We start from the raw sequence: 23,092 nt of genomic DNA on the forward strand, positions 1-23,092 counted from the left end.
GTGTATATAAACTGGGTATGGGTTTCATATGATCTAACTGAGTGTAATTATCTGTCTTTCTTTGTGAGAAAGGTAGTTACTTGTTCTGTTTAAAAGATTATAATATAATATAATCTTGTTTACTTCATTTACTTTATTCATGCCCACTGTCACGATATAGATATGGAAATCGAAATTTAAATTTTCCTTTTTGATGCATTATTATATATAATACAGAGAATTGATTTATATAATACAATATACAAATGTAATATAATACCTTCACATTATTGCGACCAAAATTGAAAAAATATAAACCTACTTTTTTTCATAGCAGGTCTTGGATATGTAAAGGTTTACGAATTCCAACACGAAATTTATGCCATAAATTAAATTTAATTTAATTAAGAACACATATACATATATAGAGCTCAGTTTAATCAATAAAATATTTCCCATAAATATGACTTAATGTGCATAAGAATAAAATCAATATATGATTGATTGATTGACTTCCTTTAGCGCTATGCTTCTCTTCTCCGGCAATGATGGTATTATTCCAACATTATAGGATATATGCTATTAATTAAGAGTAATGAGAGTAATTAATATATTAAATAACAAAATAATAATATAATTATATTATTTTATTTTTATTTTTCTTTTATTTAAATAAAGAAGTAAATAAAAAAAAATAAAACAAAATAAAATTTAGAAAATTAAAAAAAAAATAAATAAATAAATAATAAAAAAAAATAATATATATAATATACAAGAAATCCAATATAGAAGAGCAGCTTTATATACTGGTAATGGTATATACAAACCATTCACTTCCGCCTAGCGCACTCGTAACCTGTTGTAAGGCTGGCATAATACAATATTATATTGTTGGGTATAAAGACACATTTGCAGTTATTTATAAGCGCTTTTGGTTTTTGTCACCCTCGCAATATTTATGGCACTGGCTCAGTTGTCATATTCAAAAACAAAAGGCGAATTATAATTGGCAGCGACATTAACTTGTTGCGGTCTAGAAATTATAATTTGTTACAACACAGAGGCATTTGCCAAAGAGTGACAAAAATTTAATTAACAAGATGCGAGGCATCTACTTATTAGACATGAAATAATAATTCAAATATGTTTTCAACAAGTCTGAAAATACATTTAAAATTAAATAAAATACTGAGTTGCCTATTTTGAGTGGAATATAATAATAACTAAAAGTGAATTTAGAGTGCAGAGCAGGAAAGTCAAATATTTGAGATGCCTAAGATGTAAGGGAGGAAACTAAAAGAGCAGAAAAATATATATACATACTATGTATGTAGGTATTTTATTTATATATATGTATATATTTATATAAGATCTGCAATAAACAGATTTGAAATAAATTGAAGACCTAGTTGACTTCTAATAAGATTAAATGGTGAATTTAAAAAAAGAGATATGAGATATCTAAGGTAACTCCAGTTGTAGCCAAATATCTGTATGTTTATATAACGTATGTAGTTATATAATCAAGCGGAAGTCCCCAGTAGATGGTGTGTAACTCTAAGTAAGTTTTATATAAACTCTAACGACCAATAAATAAATAAATAAATATTTATATATACCTTTTCCATTGCTCAATAAAAAAAACATCATTTGAATTTTGCAATTTGCACGCACGATTTTATTTTTGATCATTCGATTTTCGACTTCGCTTTTTATATGCAACTACCACAGTTTACATTACGTGTATCTACTCTTTTTATATTTTGCATGTGTATTTGTTATGTTTAATGTGTGTAGCCATAAAATTAGTTAATTGTGTCTGTGTCTGTGTATGTGTGTGTGTGTGTTGAATCTGATTTGTTTTTGCTCACGTTTTGCAGTTTATACAACTTATTGCTATACTTAATGCATTTAAATGCCTCAAAATCGCCATCAATTACTCGTACTTTAGTTTAAATACATATGTATATATGTGTGTATGTATGTATTTATATATATATATAGACACAGAGGATATATTCGTATATATATGTGTGCTAGATCAAGCTTAGCGTAGTGTTATGCTCAAGATATGTACTCCACAAAAACCATGTGTATTCCAAACGGCTGTCAAACTAAATATATTACAGCTACTTCTCGCCGCCCTGCGAGCCCAGTTCTTCGGCCCCCATCGGAGGGCCAGCAGCTTCCTGCTCGGCATCCGCATCTGTGTTACCGTTATCCTCCTGCTCCAGCTCGCTCTGAGTGCCAATATTCTCGTTTTGATTGTTCTCCACCTTGATGTGATTCAGCGGATGCCAAATGTTGTTGCTCAGAGCTCCGTCGTCTTCCCGGGAGGCAGGACTCTGCGCCGGCTCCGATGTCGGTGACTTGCTGCTACTCCTCTCCGCAGCGTGCGGGTACTGGTGGTGGACACCAGCCCCGCCCAAGAAGTTGGGGAAGCCCAGCAGGCCAGGCGGATACGGATACTTAGCTCCATTTGCAAAGTGCGGCGGCGGTATGTTGGCAAACGCACCTGGACTCAGTTCACCGGGCTGATGTAAAGAGATTAGATTGAAGAGAAATCGAAATGGAAATGGAAATGGGTTTTCCCTTTAGTTGAAACTAAATGTAGATATCACTATATTTATTGAGAGTTCACTAACTATGGCAAAACCCAAACAAACATTCATAGAGTGTAAAGTCTCTCGAGAACTTACCTTGGGTGGAATTCCATTGAAGAATGGCGGCAAATAGGGGAAGAAGAGCTCCGGGCGACGTTGCATGAACTCCTGCTCGGCAGAGGGCGCGCCATGTGCCGAGCCCGGGCCAGGTCCTGGGCGCATGGGCAGCTCCAAGGACATGCGCCGGCCCCGACGCGATGTCGGATTCGTCCACATGTGCGTGCCCATATGAACCTGCAGAAAGCAAAGGAGTAGGCAAACAGGCAAAAAGAATGTGAGCTTGAGAGAGTCAGAGAGAGCAGCACCAACTATAATGCACCTTCAGGTTGCCCTTGGTGGTGAAGGCCTTCTGGCAGACGTTGCACTGGAAGGGCTTGTCTCCGGTGTGGGTTCGCATGTGAATCTGCAGAGCGGAGCTCGAGCTGAAGTTGCGCCGGCAGACGTGGCAGAAGTGCTTGTTGTTCACCGGCGGATCGAGACTGGAGCTGGGTGGCCCGGCGGACATCAGGGCCTGCTGGAAGTCCAGCGGACTAGCTGGGAAGCGATGAGCATCTGCGAATGCGATCGGCGGCAATTGAGTGGAAATGTGGGGCGAGCGGGCACAGGAGATATCAGACTTACGCAACTGCATCTTCATCAGCGACTGCTCCGCATCGCCGGCCGCCTCCTGCTGATAGCCGGTGGCCGGGGCAGCCGCTGCACCACTGTCGCAGCCACCCTCGTCGACCGGCAGCTGGTCGGAGTCGGGCTCCTCTTTGATGGATGCCGCCGATGGCGTCACGTGCTCCGCTGGCGCCGGCTCCTGCGGCTGCTTCGGCTTCTTGGCAAATAGATTTGGATTGAGAGTGAGCTGAAATACACATTGAGCGTAGACGTTCGGACTTTGAATTAGGGGCGCTAATTTCTTCGCATTTGCCGCTTAATGTGGCGTTCAGATCCCACTTCGGGAAGTTCGGGCCAGACGCGGCTCTTAATTATCTTATTTCGAGCAGAAGCCACCGAAAAGCAAAAGCATAATTCACAATTATTCTATGCCGGCGCACGGGCCTAATAATGCCAACTAATTATCTCGCACAGACAAAAACCGCCGGGTCTCATATTTTTATGGCAAAACAATTGTTTGCCGCGGACTCTCGTTCTGGTTGTTGTTCTTGTCGCCGCTGGCTGCCTCCCGGCGGCTGACACCCCAGCGCGGCCCCAGCTGCCCCACACAGATGCCGCTGATGCCGCGACAAACAAAAGATTAAATAATTTTGCATAAAGCGTAACATAATTTATTTGCATTGAATGCATCGCACACACCGCCACCGATCCGGCACACAGAACGTTCCGCCCCGCCCCCTACTCGCTCGGCTCGCCTCGCCCATCCCACTCCCATCGGCCGGGCGCTGTGGCACGCGAGGCGCGCGCTGACACTCGTGCGGAGGGAGCTGGCAGTTGTCTGGGACCAGACCAACTCGTAAATTTCGCATCATCATAATGCATTCTCGTAATTACTTACAATTTTTGAATCATTTAAAAATTTCCAAGACCAGCGAACAACAGCAACTGCAACAGATAATGCTCAACTCTGTCTCGTATCTCGTGTCTCGCGTCTCGGGTCTGTCGTAGATCATCAACAATGTGTTAAGCGACCAAAACGGAGCACGGAGTGCATAGAGCACAGTAGAGACCATAGTCTGGCTGCTGGGCCTAACAGGGCTGATTACTACTCGAAAATGTTATGACATTTACACCGCATTCGCATTTGAGCCAAAATATCGCAAGCGACAGGAGCGCAGCGAGGTGACAAAGGGGCCCAAAAGGCGAAAGTGCTTCAAGAGTGGAGATCACATAGAAGAGAGATTCGATCTTTCGCATCATATTTGAACTAATTTTATATAAAATTTTCACAATGTCTGATCTTTAGATTCCAAGAATTTTATTCAAGTTTAAAAGAAGTTACTTCTCTTTACATCGATTTTAAATTATCTATTTATTGATTTGCAGAATTTTCAATTATTAACTAACCTGAGATTCGTAACTCTCTTCTACTATTTCCATGCAATTTTCGTATAACGAATAGGAGAAGCGGAGAAGTTAGGAAGTTAGCAATTCTCATTTATCTTCATGTTGAGTTTAAGCTGCCTTCACTTTTATATACATATATAAATTTGATTTATTATCTAAGTTTAGATATATCGTCGTATTCAAATATGCGCTAAGAATTATGAAGTTATTCCAAATATAGAGTTTCTTTAAAAATAGATAAGTTAAGAAGAAGTTAAGTCATTCTATTCTATTCTCTATTTTTGTAAAAATTACAATTAATATCAAATTTTATTAACTCGCAATTTTGGGGCTAGGCCAAGCATTTAGGAATAGAGTACGTGAGAAATGGATATGTTTAGAAGATGTTAACTGTCTCTCTCTTAACTTCAGACTGAGTTTAAGCCACTTGAACTTTTATATAAAAATATGAATTATCTTTTAACTTAAGACTTGTCATTCGTTTGGGGCTACTTTAAGAAATTATATTGGAAATTCTCTTTTCTTCAGATAGATGTTAAGCTACCATCACTTTTACAAATATATTATTATAATAAATGTAAGTGTTAAACCTTCGATCCGTCACCGTATTCAAATATTCGCTCACAATTTTGGAGTTACTCCAAGAATTTAAAATATAATGAACGATGTCATTAGTCATATAGACAATGCCAGCAGCCAGAACCGCAGCCACATGAAAATGTGAACAAAACATTCTTAAATATTAATTTCGTGCATTTGTGTTTAAGTTATGGCCAGACACATGGCATAGACACAAACGCACACACACACACACCCAGTCAGACCTTACTTGACACACTACTCGACTACAGCCCTCTATCACTAGCACCCTCTCTCCACTCGGCCCTCTCCCACTCACACTTACACACACCAGCATTTCTACTGGCTTCGAAGGCGAACGCACTTTAATAAATAATTGGCATTGTTGTGTGGTGTAATCCCAGTGCTTAAAGTCATGCTCGATGCGAGTTTGGATGCCTTTGCTGCTTTAGATCTGCGACCGCCGCCGAGCGGAACGCCAACAATTAAGGCAAACTATGGCAGCGCGGCCACAATTTCTTCATAATAATGCCAAAGTGGTGAGGAGCGAGCGAGATGAGCAATTAATAATAAGCTCATAATTTGTATGGTCCTGCCTAAACGGGCGCAAGCCCAGTTTCCCAGTTTCCCAGTTTCCGCACTTTCTGCCCATATTCGGGCCTGCCTCGGCCATAACAATTCCATTAATGATGCCAAGACCGGGCCTCAGGTATTTCGCAGTAAACAACTTGTGCGCGCACAGCTGGCATTAGTTCTCATCATTAGATGAACTGGCTTCAAGACTAAGATAATGCATTTGCTTTAAGATAAGCAGAACTGATCAAGTGGGAAGTGCTCGACAGGGAAATACCCTAAGCAGAACCCTTTGCATAGGGAAATATAACAGCGAATCTTCCTAACTCTTCCATTCTATTCAATTTTTGAAATCATCCATTTGGAATCACCTTTGTTTGGAATTAAATTACACTTAATATAACATATAGAGTTAAGTCAAAGCTAAACTTATGGAATGAATAAGGTGTGGACTAAACACGAGTGGTCGAGTGGGAAGTGCTCGACTGAGAAATACCCTGAGCAGAACCGTTTGGAATGGTTGCATAGGGAAATGTGACAAAGCGAATTCATATTCTATATTCTATCATTCGAGAATGGCTTCGGGTAATCGGAAGTAATTAGAAAAGATGACGAGAAAATGTTTACATTTGGAACGGTTGTGGTAGTGCCAAACTTTCAATTTTATTTCTCGTTTCACAATGGACAGTTTTAATCCGGAGTAATCGAGCGAGTAAAGTGCTCGACTTAGGAATTTCCTGAACACCTCCGTGGAAAGCTCAGATTTTGACTCAAGCTTTCAGACTCTTAGGATGCGGCAGAGGTATACCTATGCTTTGATTTCAGCTCTCTATATAAGGGTTTGTTTGTCTATTTCTTGAAATAGCATGCGGCTCCTGATTACTTTTAACAAAATAGACAATAACGAGGTGTAGAACGAAATATTTCTGCATTTTGCAGTCACTTAATCAAATAAATTCTGAGATCTAATACACACGGATCGCCAGATTGATGAATGAATGGGCGCTAATCGAGTCGGATTTATCTAAAAAATATATTAAACATATATACTTTTAAGAAGTGCCCACACCGACTTCAAATATATTTCATTTTATTTAACAAATATTCCCTGCTTACACATGTCCCATGGAATGCGGGGTATAAAGATCGTTAAATTAAAACATATATGATACATATATTATACATAACGGCAGCGCACTTACCTTGGCTCCGTAGGGCGTGGCAGTCTCGCTGCAATGAGCTCGGCCGGAAGGAGCCGTCATTTCTTTGGCATGTTCGCTCTGTAGATGGCTCTCCAAGGCGGCCAGGCTTGGCAGCATCTTGAAGCACAAGTTGCACACATTTGGGGGCGGCTGCAGGCCTAAAGATAGACAGGCAAGGAAATAACAAATTACTCAGAAAGCCCGTCATGTGATACGACATAACTTTGGACGCGTGCTGCTGCTGTGCGACGGAACCGAAAATTCGATATAATAAATTTCAATCAGTTTAAAAATGTTGTGACATAATGACGGCGCGATCATGAAGCGGCGCGTAATTCATTGAGAGTGCCACCTCCCTGCCGCCGCCGCCGATCGCGATGGATTGGTATTGAAAATGTGCGAAAAGTTTATAAATAAATTTTGGAATTTGGCATAGGCAGACGTGGCATATAAACTGTGGAATGGAATGGGGCTGCGCCGCTGTCGCTGCCTGTAGCTGTAAATGCTTTGTCTTGGTCCAATTGAGTTATGTCGCGGCAAGAACGCGAGATTTATCGCACAGCCACTGCCGCATGGCAAACAGCGTTCGGGTCAAAGGTGACAGACAAAGAGGCTTTGTCATCTCGCAACTGGCTGCCAACAGAGGCAGCCGAGGACTGCGTACTCACCCATTAAGCCGAGCGGTCCGAAGGGCAGCAGTGGAAACTTGGCATGCGTCTGGCCTAGCGCGTGCATCTCCTCGCGCGCCGCCGCCATCAGCAGCAGATTCGGCGGCATGGGCATGCCCAGCATCGGTAAAGCTCCAGTTCCACCAGCTGCTGCTGCTGCTGCTGCTGAATTGTTGCCGACTCCAAAGAGGCGCGCCGCAGCCGCTGCTGCCGCTGCCGCCGCAGCTGAGGCGGAGGCAGAGGCGGAGGCTGACGAAGGGGAGGGCGATGAGAGATCCATTGCGGGCATCTCGCCGCTGTTGCTTTCACGCCCACCGCCATCCAGATCCGATCTGGAGCGCTCGTCGTCGTGGCCCGGCCGTCTGTCTCTGTCAAGCAGCGTTGCCGTGGCCGCGCTTGAGTTGTCTCGGGAGTCGTCAGTGCTGTCCATAGTCATGAACTCGTCGAAGTCGCCTCCCTGCGACGACTCTGATCGCTGGCCAGAGTGATCCGAAATTGTGGTCGAGAAGTCCAGGGTGTCCGAGGTGCACATCGACTTGTTGGAGTTCTGATCCTCGATGCCCAGGCGTTCGGCCTCGCCAGCGCCCAGGCCCTGAGCCTGACCCTGACCCTGACCATGCACCTGGCTGCCGCTGCCATCGTCCATGGTGTGGATGCGAATGTGCTGCTGCAGGATGATGCCGTTGGAGAACTTCTGGTGGCACACGGGGCACTTGAACTGGCTGCGCATGGGCGGCTTGATCTTGTGGATGCTCATGTGCGCCTTCAGGTTGCCCTTGGTGGCAAACGCACGCCCGCAGATCTTGCAGCGGAAGGGCCGCTCGCCCGTGTGGGTGCGTATGTGCATCTGCAGAGAGCTGCGACAGGACATGACCTTCTGGCAGAAGATGCACTGATTCGGATCGGTCAGCTTGTTCTCAATGTTGTCCACCAGCTGCTGCAGCTTCGATGTCTCCGATGTCTTGTCGATCTCGATTAGATCCTCCCACGACTTGTCTATGATGCGCTCCATCTGAGCCAGTGAGTAGTCGCCGGGCAACGCAACGGCCCCGTCGCGACTTGCCGAGGAGCGACGCACGAGCTTGACCAACTGCATGTGCTCGGACTGCTCCCGGTCCTCGCCCGGCGGGCTACCCCCATTGCTCGACTGACGCTTACGCACGCTGCCATTGCGACGATTTGCCGCTGCAGTAGGCGGCGTCGTTGACTTGGGACTCTCCTTCAACTTGTCCTTTTCCTTGCTCTCGGGCAAGGCTAAGCACGGCTGAACAGCATCCGTGGCACTCAGACTTCGGCTGCGCTCGGGCAGAGATTTGGGGGTCGGCGTGGGCTGCATGGGCGAATGCGACAGCTCCCTGGTCGGCTTGCTGAGATCCTCGGCTTGCTGTAGCTGTTGTCCGGGCATTGTCAATGCCTGGAGCTCGTGCTGCTGCTGCTCCAATGCCGCGTGCTCGCCGCTGATGGGTGGAGGGGGCGGTGCTAGAGGCGCTGGCGTGGCGAAGGGTAGCCGAATGGGTGCTAGAGAGCCAAACTGCTCGGAGCCTGACGCCGAGGGCTGAGCCCCATTGACCACAGGCGGCAGCAGCATGGGAGGAAAGATCTGCGTATGGCGCTGGTAGTGCACCTTCAGGTTGCCTTTGGTAGTGAACTTGCTGCCACAGACGTTGCAGTGGAAGGGTCGCTCGCCAGTGTGGGAGCGCAGGTGTATCTGCAGGGCCGAGTAGCTGCCAAAGATCTTGCCGCAGTACTTGCAGCGATGCTTGAAGATCTCGCCGCGACTCTGCGCCTCCTTGGAGGCGTACTCCGAATACTCCTCCTGCATTTGGGCCGCATGCAAGCTCTGCGAGGCCGAGTCCAGCACCTCTTCCGTGCGGCGCTGCAGCATTTCGAGGCAGTTCGGCTCATTGGGCGCCGGCGGTGGGTCGTGATTGGTGATTATGCTCGATGCCAGACTGGAGCTGATGTCGCACATCAGCGGCTTATACTCATTCTCCAGCTCCTGGTCGACGTCAGCCTCAATCTCCCGCTCCCGCTCAGCCTTGGCCCTAGCTACATCTCGCTCTCGCTCTCGCTCTCGTTCTCTTTCTGTATTGCACTCATTTGATATTGCCTCCCTTTCCTTGCACATTTCCTGTTCCTCAGTCTTTGAACTCTCCTGCAGCCTTTCGTGATCGATGTCCGCTGCCTCGCCATTCACGCTCGTCGGCTCTTTGGAAGGATCTGGCTGGTCCGGGTCCGTCTGCTCCGGCCGCTCCTCCTCCTCGTCCTCGTCCTCGTCCTGCTCGGCATAGTTCGGACCTTGCCTGCTCAGCGCTGCGACCACGCCACCCGCCCGCTTCAATTGACTCTGTAGATGCTGGATGAGCTGCAGCTGCATCAGATGCTGGCGCTGAACGTTGAAGATCGTCGACTGGACCATGGCCAGGTCGTTCGGATCGGACACCGATCCCGCCAGCGCAGTGGCCGCAAACTGTGCCACCGCCACTTTGGTATGTTGTAAAGCTTCTAGTGCCACATGCCCGCTCGTGGGCAAACGGCTGCCGGAGATTACCGACAAGTCCAGCGCCTCGTTGCTGTTCTCCGGCTGCTCAGTGCCGGGCAGCGACTGCTCAGCCTCGAGCTGTCGCTCCATCTCAGCATCTGGCGTCTCGTCTGCTGCGCTGCCATTGTTATTGCTGTCCGCACTCAGCTCCTTCGCCAGCAAACTGTCCCTGTCGGTCGTGGGGTCGGCGACCGACGAGCTGCCCGCACTGGATGAGCCACTGCGCGTGCCTGTGCTCCGATAATTGATGCGATTGCGAAATATTGAACACATTCTCCCCTGGAACGGCCGATGCCGAGCGCTCCACTTCCTTTGATTCAATCTCGATCTTGGACTCTGACTCTGGCTGTGGCTGTGGCTGTGGCTGATATCACTCAGATTGCTGTGGATGAAACGGCAAAGTATTGGAATCAGATTGTGGGATTAATCAAATTTACGCACATATTCCTGGCAAATTATTTGCTATAACCGACGAGATGTCGATGCCGTCACGTAAGGAGGCTCCGACCCGGTCAGACTTTATGATAAATTTTTGAATATATGAATAGCGTCATGTCGCAACTTTAGGTGATGAATAAATGAACGTATTGCATATTATTAGGGGCGTATAACTTAATTGTAACCCACCTAACCAGCACGCCGGCCCATACATACATCTATCTATCTATCTGCCTATCTATATCGGAGCAATGCTTTTTTCTGCTTTTCCTTTTTTTCGGTGGACTTTCTGCGTGCGGGTCTTGGGATTCTGAATTATTGTAAACTGAAAGCCTCAACGCGATTTTGCGTTTTGCATGAGCCATTGGCTTGGGTAATTTATTGATATATTACTTGGAATCACTCAGCATAACTTTGTGTTGATCCCATTCGATTTATTCCGGCTATATCTAATTTTCTTTACGACTAGTCAACTGTACACACATATATATATGCATCTATCCACATACACATATATATCTTATAATACGGAAATGCTAAAAGGCCCTTTTTTCTCACATTCAAATGGGCTGCAATGATTGTTGGATGAATATCGGTCAAACGCGTAATCGCACTTCTTTGAACGTCGACTATTTTCCGGACTATTACAGAACACTTTTCTCCAATATGCAGAGATTTGGAATGCAAAGCGTGCTTGGATTTTGATAATAATTTGAGAAGCAGCTTATGCAAGCTATCTCTGTCAGCCTTTCCTTCTCCCTGTATCTGATCTGTATATCTGTATATGTATCTGTATCTGTATATCTATGCACATATATCCGAAGCATATCTATATCTATATCATAGGATATCTATCTCTAGATTATACTATAAGCATATCTATATCTAGCTAGATCTATATCTATATCTATATCTATATCTATATCTATAATATCTATATCTATATCTATATCAACAAGCTATATCTATATCTAATCTAATCTAATCTATATCTATAGCTACTATTATATCGAGAGCGATATCTAGATCTAATCATGTCATATCTATAGCTATAGCTAGATCTATATCCTTCTATATCTATATCTATATACAGAGCTATATCTATATCTATATCTATCTATATCGAGATCTATATCTATATCTATATCTATATCTATATCTATATCTATATCTATATCTATATCTATATCTATATCTCGATATCTAGCTATATCTATATCTATATCTATATCTATATCTATATCTATATCTATATCTATATCTATATCTATATCTATATCTATATCTATATCTATATCTATATCTATATCTATATCTATATCTATATCTATATCTAGATCTATATCTATATCTATATCTATATCTATATCTATATCTATATCGATATCTATATCTATATCTATATCTATATCTATATCTATATCTATATCTATATCTATATCTATATCTATATCTATATCTATATCTATATCTATATCTATATCTATATCTATATCTATATCTATATCTATATCTATATCTATATCTATATCTATATCTATATCTATATCTATATCGATATATCTATATCTATATCTATATCTATATCTATATCTATATCTATATCTATATCTATATCTATATCTATATCATCTATATCTATATCTATATCTATATCTATATCTATATCTATATCTATATCTATATCTATATCTATATCTATATCTAGCTCTATCATATATGGAGCATCAAATCGATTTCAACATAATTCTACATGTTCGCAAATAGTCTCTAGCACCGTGAGTGAGTAAGAGGAAGACAAGTAAAGCAAATATTTCACAATAATCGATGCGCACATGAGCATAGAGTCGGTGTTGCTATAGAACGAATCGTTCGTATTACGTTCGATTGCTTTATGATTATTTCCCGGCAATTAAGTGAATTTATTGGCAAAGGTAAACACAAGGTGTGCCCAGACGCCAGCACTGCGCCCTCCGCCCCCTTCTCCTTCGATAAGAGCCATAGCCAGATTGTTCGGCTATCCACAATTCGTGCTCAGCACACATACATTATATCGATTGGACGCTCGCTTGGAACCGTCGATGCGAACATATCGTATAGTATTTCTATCAATGCCGACGCAGGCGAATGGTCTCATCCGAAATCAATTTGTTTAATGCAGCAACGGCCTCCACAGCGACGCACTTTTCCCAAACTCAAGGGAGGGAGGGGGATGGGATGCTGTGGGTGGTTAGTTGGCTTTCCTGGCTGCCTGGCTGCCTGGCTGCCTGTCGGCCGGGCTGTTGGGTGTTTCTTGGGCACCTAGCTCTGGTGGAAAGTGTTGACCGAAGTCGGAGCGAAAGTCGGTAACCCTTGAGTGGCCAGCCACAACTTATTCCACTTGAGCTGATTTCTTGAGCGATTTACGCACAGCCAAAAACATAAAACTTCCGCAATTGCTTTGCCTTCAATCTTGAAGGCGTCGAACGGTCATCACTTGACACTGAGATGCTGAGATACTCAGATGCTCAAATGCTGAGTTACTCAAATGCTCAGATGCTGGCAAGCTTTTCTCTCCACCCTTACATTTGTCATTCACTTCGATTCGTGTGCTGTGGATGCTCCCGAAAAAACTCACGCTTCCTGCCCAGCAGGTGGTCCGGCCCCAACTTGAGAGGAACTCTAAATCTTGCCCCACACACACACACACACACACACACACACAGAGTGGTATATATATAGTTGGTCTCGCTTCGATCGACTAGCTGGCGGGCATGCGTAAATATTGTATCTGCGAGATACAACAAACCGTCAATCATTTGGTAGCAGCGTTAATTATGGATGTACGAGCCTCTCACGTACATTTGTTTTATTCACAGCGGATATGGATCAAAATTCTATGCAATTTGCCTGACTGATTGATGGCACACGCATCCAGCATCCACCCATCATGGTAGAGATACGAGTACTTTCATACATCCGGATTGCATCTGAAATTTTTAGCCGAGCAAGCGAAGAGCCAAAATAAACAATTGATTGAGTGATTGCTATTGAGATATTGATTAAGTTTTGCCATTCCGACAGTCAATTCCAGCCAATCGAACATTGATTTTGATTTGAATAATCGCCAGAGCTAAACGAGATGTGATTCACCGAAGTTCTCTTCATAAATCTAAGAAGTTACTTATGATTCCTGAAAATGAATACGATATTCATACGATATTTATGGTGAAAATAAAGAATAGTATATCGTAATTCAATCTTTGAAAGAAATTAATGTTCGTCTTGAATATGCAAATGCGATATCCATACGATATTCAGCTAGTAGATACGATAAAAAAAAGTTTTTATGTTATTAAGAAAATAAATAGAAAATATATATGAATAGATGCTATACGATATTAAACGATATTCCTTCTATACTTGAATATCAGAATATCAGATCAGAATATTCACGATCAGAGGATTTTGTCATTAAACTATTCGAAAAAAGTTTATTTATCAAGTTTAGTTTATCATTATTATAAATACATCAAAGACAAGATTTTCGTAATTTTTTCTTAAATACGAACATACGATATTCGTTCATTTATACGATGTTCCGCCAGTACTTGAAAGTTATAAATGATAAGAAGAATAATAATATAACTGTGAAGTATACACATAGATATGTGTAGAAAGATCTCATACAACATTGTCGAAGTAATATTTGTCTTAAATATGCTCATTCGATATGCCTACGATATTCACTCGGAACATAAAGATTGCATACCATAAAAACACAACTGAGAAAAAAGAAAGAAACGTATGTGCCAAGTTTAATGAGCTTTGTTTGAAATATGCTAAGGTGGGGTGAGATGGAAGGAGAGGGACATCTGCATCAGAAAGAGAGAGAGAGAGAGGGCGCGATGCTTGGGAATTAAGCATGAAGAGTGGTTGCTGGGTAATGATAAGCGGTAAGGGGTAAGGGGTATGGGGCTCCAATAACTTGCAGTATTTAAAAGTCTAAAGACCGGGGCACATACAATGAGTGGAACGGGCCAATGAAGTTTCAACTGGAGCTGCGACCGGACACAGAGCAGAGCAGAGAACAAAATGTCTGCAAATTTATTAAGCTGCGGAAAAAATTTTATGAGTTGAATTGGTATAATTTTCATATAATTTTTTTTTTTTCCTTTTGAGAAAAAAGAAACCAAATGGAACGACGATACGAAGACGACGACGACGACGGCGACGACGCTTAAAGTGCATACTCAGACGCCGGAAGGGGCTACGACGGGCCAGAGGGCAATCAACCAGTTGAGCAGCAGACGCCGCGGGTGCTGTCGGAGGTTGAGGTGTAGAGCGAGAGAGGGGGCGAAGAGGAAGAGAGCGAAACGAAGAGGAGAGGAGCAACGGAACAAGCGCCACACACACCGTTCAAGCAATGGACGTCTGTGTGCATGTGTGTGTGTATGTGTGTGTGTGTGGGAAATGCAAATGTCTGCGTGTCTAAAGACGAAGGGCAGGACAGCAGTGCAAAGCGAAGAAGAAGCAGAAGAAGCAGCAGCAACAGCAGAAGCAGCTAAAGCAGACCAATGCCAAGTGGCCAAGTGGCCGGAGCGTGTCATGGAAGGGGGAACTGGACAACACACACACATAGACACACACGCACACACACACACACTCATAAAGTTGCTCTGGGCCTTGTAGATGAATTTGTATTGTTTTGCATTTGCTTTTGGGGCGCTACTTTGTTTTTGCTTTAGCTTTCGTTTTTATGTTGTTGTTGTTGTTGTTGTTCTTTTTTTCTGTGCTTGCCTGCCTGCCTGCTGGCAGTTGCTGTTGCTGTTGTTGTTGTTGATGTTGTTGTTGTTGTTTTTGTTGTTGTTGTTGTTTTTGTTCGAAAGGAATAATAAAGGCCAGTCAGGGCGAAAAACGGTAGAATGAGGGAGCGGCTGAGCGGGGCGTGGGTTGTGAGGGGCAAGGGGGAGAGCAAGGAAGGCGCAGGAAGAGTTGTTAAGCTGCCATTGCAAACAATTAAAATCATAAGAGACGCACATAAATTATTCATGGCTTAATCTAAAGTGGACAATCTATGCAAAGTACACAGCACACACACACATGTGTGTGTGTTTATGTATAGGTATGTATATAGGTGCATCTATAAGCTGCTTTCTAGTGGGAAGTTCTAAGCAAAATTTCTATACCAAAACAAAAACTCCGTTTTACATATTTTTCTTTCGTTTTTGTGACTCATTGTATATAGACAAAATATATATGTATAAATGTAGATGTGAATTAATTACATTTACATATATTTTTAAATATATATGTAAAAAAAAAAATTATTTCATATATAACATGTAATAGTTTTACAAATTTATTTAAGATATATATATTGAAAAAGAATTCAAATTAAATTTCTATTCCGATTTACAAGTTTTTTTACTTTATGAATATAATATATAATATTAAAATAAAACATACAGACAAATATTTAAACTTTTAAATTATTAAATAAATTAATATTTTTAAATTGCTGTAGCAAATATGTTTTATTTTTATTATTTTGCTTTGATAAATATTTAAAATATGTAATAAAAAATTATAAAAATTTGTACGGCAACCGCAATAAACTGAAAATCAAAAATCATCGACTCATTGAAATTTATTTCACGCTTTAGCAACAAAAACAAATGCATTTTATTGTATATTTCTACACACACACGCGCACACACACATACACAGTCGCATTTATCTATATAAAATGTGCAAAAAAATGTGTTCATCCACATTACAAAAATTTCTATAAATTTATCGCTGAAAATAATAAAATTTTGTGGCTTTTTGGCAAATATTTGGACAGCGCAAGAAATGAAAATGAAAATGAAAAGAAAAATGAGAATGAAAATGATGAAAGCGCGCGCTAAGGAATTGTGTGTAATCACGTGTGTGTATGTGTGCCTGATATATAGATATATAGCCAAGTGTCGACAGTTGCGATAGCTGCGCACATTTCTGTCATAACGAAACGAAAATGAGAAATATTTTTGCGCAGCTTTTCCGTCTTTGACTTTATCAAAATGAAAATAAATAAATAATAAAAATAACAAAAAGTAGAAAATTCTAAATGAAATCGCATGCCAATAAATACAAATAAATATGCGCTCGATTCAGGACGTCGGCACCGGAGGGGGCGGGGCGAAAAATGAAAAATAGACTCGGACGCAGAAAACGTTTCGAATTTTATATAAAATGAAATAAATGAATTTATTGTCGGGCAGCATTCGCAGACAACGGAGACACACAGACGATAATGATAATGACGCTGATGATGATGATGATGATGATGCTGTTGACTGTTTATGATCATGATGATGATCGCCATGATCAACAGTTAGCTGGGGAAATGAAATCGCGCAGCTCATAAATTAATTAAGCCAATAAATGCATTAGGCAAATGCGATTGCAGTTTCTGTATCTATGTATCTGTGTGAGTGCAAATGTATCTGTGAGCTAGTTGTAGTTGTTGTTGCGCTTGTTATGCTCAAACCACAAAAGCATTTAAAGTCCACCGTTTCTGCTGATATCCTCTAAATATTGCTTGCATTTGTATCTTTAAGAAATGACTAACTATTCCTTACGTGTATCTATAAGATAGTTTTGTATCTATGATTAACTATGTCTTACTATAGTCATTTATTGAACAATTATTCATAGATGCAAAAGTATCTGTGTCTACTGCTAGTTGTTGGTCTTTTTAAGCTGTATTGCTTTTCATGAAATGAGTAAATATCTCAAGCCCATAGCTTTTGCTGTTGTTGTTGTTGTTTACATATTTGTATCTGTGAGATAGTGTTGTATCTAACGATAAGTGTAGTCGCATCGATTCTCGCATTCTGCAGCTTATCCTGCTAGCACTTGACTGTTGCTGTCATTTGTATCTATAAAATAGTTTTGTATCTAACTATGCGCTAACTATGCCTAGTGCAAATGTATCTTCGCTGGGATAATTGTTATAGTTCTTATCATTCCTCCTTGCCTTTGACTATTATTTGAGCTTTTATCTATACGATAGTTCTGTATCTAATCATCAATAATTTACATAAGTTATATAGAAATGTTCTACAGTTTCACCTGATCATCGTATCTATAAGATAGTTTTGTATCTACTGCTAATCAAGTCTTACTAATGTGAGCACTCACCATAATGAACTACATATGACTCTCTGCTCCAATTGTGGGCCCTGCTGTTCGCGACTGTTGCTTGCATCTATAAGATAGTTTTATCTGCATCGTGTCAATTTGCAGTTGACTAAGCGCAATAATTAAGAATTAAGAAAAAGAAATATAATAAAGAAAACGATGTGCATGAGATTGAATCATAAATTTACTATAAAGAAATGACATTCGATTGGGGAAAGGCAAATGTATCTTTGTATCTGCAGGTGTAAATGGAATATAAATCGTATTTACTTATTGCTCTAGTTTCTATTCTTCCTCTTCTGAAGCATCTATATTGATCATCATGCATTTTCAAGCGCCTACAGCCTACAGCCTTTGGCTTACTGTCTCTCTCTACAAGATACTTTTGTATCTTATACTTGTTCCACATTCATTTTGCCCACGAAAAAAATGATGATGATGATGATGATGCTAATAATGCTGTTCATGCTGATGATGTAGGCCCCACACGCCACACTCACAGAGCGCTAGCTGCTGACACAAGATGAAATCATAAATTCATTAAGCCAAACATGCTAAAGTGTGGCCAATGCAATTGTATCTTTGCATCTGCCACTGCACACATGCAAAGACACACACACATACATGCGTATGTTTATCAATATATATATATCTATTTAGTTGCTGCTGTTGTCGTGCTTAATTGCTCATCATTCAAATCTTAAGCGTCCTCTTAAGCTGCTGCTGCCATTTGACTGCTGTGCGTATCTGTAAGATACTCATGTATCTGACACCTGTCATCTTTTCGTTTAACCTACGCCCCCGAGCTGTTCACCCCCATCCCGACTCGGTTGCTGTGCTAATTTTACTCATCCAATATGCGTGTCTCTCTCTCTCTCTCCCTCTCTCTATCTGTGTGTGTGTGTGTGTGTTGCGTGTATGTGCGAGTGTGTGTGGACTCTAGCACAACATGCTCCCACTTGTAGTGCGTGCTGTCATTCTGAAGTTGTATCTCGTGCCCATGCCGAGACGTCAATAATCTCACCTTTCGATTCGTCTCTTGTATTTATGTTTAGCTTTGACATAAGTCCGACATGCAACATTTTGTTGTTGCTGCTCTTCCTCTGTTGCTGCTGCTTATCATGATACTCATTCTAGAATGGCAACGGGGTATATTAGGTCTCTAAGGGGCTTTGTGAGAATACTCTGTCTGCTTGCTTTTGGCATCCTATCTTAGAGGTGTTTTATATGATTCTAGATTATTTTTCTTATACTTGGCGAGACACTGTGGGCGTGGCCAATTAGGAATTAACATATATTTGACAGCAGTGAGGCTATTGCTTCTGACTATATTCAATGCACATACTTTAAATGTGATAAATAGATATAAGCCGATAGCTATAGGCTATAGGATAGGCTATAGAACATATGTACATTAATATATTAGCCCTTCTGATCTACTAATTTAATTTAGCGTGTCAAATGGATGCTCAAACTGTAAGTTTCACAGTTTGAGAACAGTTTTCATTGCTAACATTTTGGCCAGTTGGTTAAGTTAGGAAGTTTCTTTTTGGAACAACTACTATACAGGTTTGTGTACCGTATTCAAATGCATATATCTGTCCGAATCGCGAATTACTTAATATATTATTTGTATATTAATATTATATTATTATCATACTATGTATATGGTAGGTAACATTAATATTCGGTTTTTAATATTTTTCGACTTCAAATGCAAAAAAAACATGTAAAATTAACTAAAATTTAAAAACTATAAGTTAAAGATTAAAATATTATATTTTAAAGTGGTTTTATCAAAGTATTATATTTATTTATTATTTATATTTTTTCAAAAGTCCTACTGAAAATCTGTATTTCAAATTTTATGTATCAGTGTGATTAGAGAAAATTATAAAATAAAGTAGAGTAAAATATAAGTTTGACAATTACTGTATATGCTGTTACACATATGTAATTTAAAGGCAAAACTTTCAATTAAAATAGACAAATTCTATAAGAGAAACTTTACGCCTTATAATATAAATTATAATAATAGAATCATTCGATAAAAGAACATATACCGTTTGAGAGGTATATACATATTTACATAATATAATATTTATAGTACATCCGCCACCTAAATACACCTAAATTAAAGTGAAATATATTTCAGATTTAATGTGTGTAGCAGCACATACTTTTATATACATTAAATTGGAATAGATTTTCTTTGCAAAATAACAAAGTTTATAGTATATTCACTTCTACCAACGTAATAAAGATTAAATAAAACAACAATATGCTAAGGTTATTTGAGTGCTACAATTTCAGAGTTTCTATTAATTGCTCAACCATTCCATATACATATAAATCAATTAAATATATGTTTTATTCGAATATAACAATTATCAATTAGGAAACAAGTTTTAAAGACTTAACCTTAAAGCCGTATTTCAGGGACAGTTTCAAGGTGGAACTCGCAATTGGCTAATTGTGGAGCTGCTCTAGATGAATTTAATAATTAATTTTTACGTTTCAATTTACCTATCATTAATTGTGCAATTAAGGAGTCTGATAATGTAGCCCAATACTTGATATCGCCAAACTGTTTTCCTCAACATTTCTCATTCCAACTGAAGCGAACCGAATTAACAATTGCGTTCGACAAATTTCATTAACCAAATGCAAAAGTACTTTAACTTGAAGTCTTCAAGTCTTAGCTGCAAAGCTTTTCTTGTTGGCCACGTTAAACTCATTAAGTTTTAGTCGAATTTGAGTTGAATAAAGAAAACTTTTAGGCAAAAGAGGGAAATTTTTACAAATGAAATATTAGCACTGTGTTTTCTGAAATTTAGCTCATATTTATATTCACAGGCAAATTAAATTTATATAGTTTATTTCAAATTAAATATATATAATTTCTTATTCAACTTAACTCTTAGCTTTTAATTGATTGTTTTTTCTTCCATACTCACATTTTCGTAAATTTATTGCATTGCTCATATTTATCCACTTTTGGCAAACATTTTTCAAACACTTTTGATTTTGTTCTTCTTTTTTTTGCCGTCGGCAGGATGTGTTAAGCAAATCTTCTTCTTCTTCCTCCTCTTTGTCGCCTTTTTCGTGGACTTGATTTTGTTGTCTTTGTTGTCTCACTTCACGTTTTGGGCGTTTCTTTTCAACAAATTCTATTGCACATATTTAAAGTGTTTTTTGTTTTTGCTTTTCGCTTTTGTTGTTGTTGCTGCGTTTGCCATTTGCATTTTGTTTTGTATTCGCGTATTTGCGTATTTTGTATTTGTGTTTTATTTTATTTTATGATTAATTAAACACACGCGACCACAAAAACTTCGACGTCGACCCCCCGCGCACTTTTGCCACATGACACGACAGCGCTCACACCCACACACACACACACAGAATCACACACATACACGAGCAAGCACACACGCACTCGCTCACACACACACGCACACACAGAGACGCAGGCTCACATACGCACACGCACACGGACACGCACTTAAAGCTGAAGATGAGACGGGAGAGGAAGAGGAAGAAGTCAAAAAAATAAGTAACGTGCGTGAGCTGCGTCGACGACGATGACGGCGACGGCGGCGGCTGCGGCGGTAATAAAAACCGTTAACTAGCCAGTGGGCGGCTGGCGCGGCTGCTGCTGCTGCGGCGACTGCGATCGCTGCTGAAGCTGTCAAAAATTGTATTATTGTTGCTGCTGCTGTTGTCGCTGTTGTTGTTGCAGTTGTTGTTGTTACTTTGGCAACAATAATTTGTTGTGATTGTGTGAATGGCAAATTAGCTGTAAACTGGCCACGGGTAACGGGCCGCGGGCAACGTAACGGGGCAACACTGTCAACTGGAGGCTCTAAGGCGGCTGACCAAAAGCCAAGAAGTGGCGGCTGTTGCCTGCTGCCTGCCTCGCTGGCTGCCTGAACTGAACGCTGAACGCTGAACTGTCGCTGGCGCTGTCGTTGGCGCTGCCGTTGGCCGTGGCGTTGGCCGTGACTGGAGCCGAAGCAGAGAATGTCCTTTATGGATTTAACGAGCGTGCGGCGCAGCAAGAAAAACGAGAAAACGGCAACGAGGCAACGAGACAACGCAGCAACGCAGCAGCAGCGCAGCAGCAGCGAATCGAAGTGTCGCTATCCGTTGGGGGCAGATTTTCGTGTTCGGGTATTGCAAAAGCTTAGATGGCAGCAACAACAGAGGCAGTGGCAGTAACAGCAGCGAGAGAGCGAGCCAGAGAGTGAGCATTGCATGTAAAAGTGCGTGCAACGTTTTCGAAATGGCGGGGAATCGACCGTATAAGACTGTTAACGTACTGTTAGTGGACATGCTTAACAGCGTGTGTCGCTGTTAAGCGGGCAACACATTAGCTGTGCTCCTCTAACGCACGCATTGCTGCCATTTATGAAAGGTCTTGACTGTGTATGCGAGTGTGTGCATGTGTATGTGCCTCAGCGAATGCCATAAATCAAAAAGAGACTCGCTCTCCTCGCTTGCTTGCGTGTGTGTGCGTGAGTGTGGGCATTGGCTCTTCTCTCTTGCCGGCTGCCGAGCGAGCACTCGCAAGAGCCGACGGCGCACAAATCGATACCCCCAAGCAGCGGACAGCAAACGAAAAACTGTCCGACAGCAGACAACGTCATCTTCGGGGCAGCGCAGCGCTAAGTTTGTTTTTGCGCAGCGTCATTGTCGCTGCTGCCGCTGCTGAGCCATCGACAAATAAATAAAACGCAATGTAAAAGCAAAAACAAATTATGACAACTTTAGGCGGAGCATAACGAAAAATGTGAACGAAATGTGAAGCGCTGCCAGCGTCGCAGCGAATCTCTCATTTCTTTTCTTATATTATATTCTCAACGCTGGCAGCGCTCAATCATATTTCTGTCTGCGTTTGTGTGTGTGTGTGAAATATAGTGAGATTACGAGTGACTGTGTGTGTGTGTTATTCTTTATTTACTTATGTATTCTTAGGTTGATTTTTTTCAGCTGCTTCTAATACTTTACCGTTGGTCCTTTAGCAGCCATTGCGAAAACAAAATGCCGTCGGTAATAAGCGAATTCCAATTGGAATTGGCGCAACTGAATCAAATCCATTTTAAAGAGTTAAGCGAAGCATTTCACAGTTAGTTATATTAAGGAATTTCAATTCAAATTGATTTACTTATTTGCTCATCGCTTAATAATTGAATTTCTGTTTCTGTTCATCTAATTTCTTAATTTCAATTCGCTCGCATATTTAAGAACTCGAATTCCATGCGGGAACCCCTT

General features: G+C 41.2%; 1 protein-coding gene across 4 annotated transcripts; it reads right to left on the bottom strand.

Moving 5' to 3' along the window:
* Window positions 1–1,628: 1,628 nt before the first annotated feature.
* Window positions 1,629–22,011, bottom strand: salr (spalt-related). 4 transcript variants are annotated; one of them, XM_018004688.2, is made up of 7 exons: window positions 20,779–22,011; window positions 7,675–10,598; window positions 7,007–7,164; window positions 3,264–3,492; window positions 2,962–3,194; window positions 2,679–2,876; window positions 1,629–2,513 (listed from the first exon to the last, which is right to left on the bottom strand). In XM_018004688.2, the coding sequence occupies exons 2-7, from the start codon at window positions 10,487–10,489 to the stop codon at window positions 2,109–2,111; spliced, it is 4,038 nt and encodes a 1,345-aa protein (XP_017860177.1). In that variant the 5' UTR covers window positions 10,490–10,598; window positions 20,779–22,011; the 3' UTR covers window positions 1,629–2,108. The 4 variants fall into 4 exon arrangements, with proteins under 4 accessions (XP_017860177.1, XP_089320074.1, XP_089320073.1 ...); XM_089463948.1 differs by lacking the exon at window positions 20,779–22,011 and adding an exon at window positions 11,213–11,347; XM_089463947.1 differs by lacking the exon at window positions 20,779–22,011 and adding an exon at window positions 10,844–11,177.
* Between the last annotated feature and the right edge of the window lie 1,081 nt (window positions 22,012–23,092).

This window comes from Drosophila arizonae, chromosome 3 (genome assembly GCF_054131065.1).
Source record: "Drosophila arizonae isolate 15081-1271.41 chromosome 3, UAZ_ARI_1.0, whole genome shotgun sequence".
Taxonomy (NCBI): Eukaryota; Metazoa; Arthropoda; class Insecta; order Diptera; family Drosophilidae; genus Drosophila; species Drosophila arizonae.

Coding starts and splice junctions, on each gene's coding strand:
- salr (XM_089463947.1), bottom strand. CDS start 10,872: ATGTATGTATGGGCCGGCGTGCTGGTTAG. Junction 7,165..7,674: donor CGGACCGCTCGGCTTAATGG/GTGAGTACGCAG, acceptor GTCTATCTTTAG/GCCTGCAGCCGCCCCCAAAT. Junction 2,514..2,678: donor TCAATGGAATTCCACCCAAG/GTAAGTTCTCGA, acceptor TCTTTACATCAG/CCCGGTGAACTGAGTCCAGG.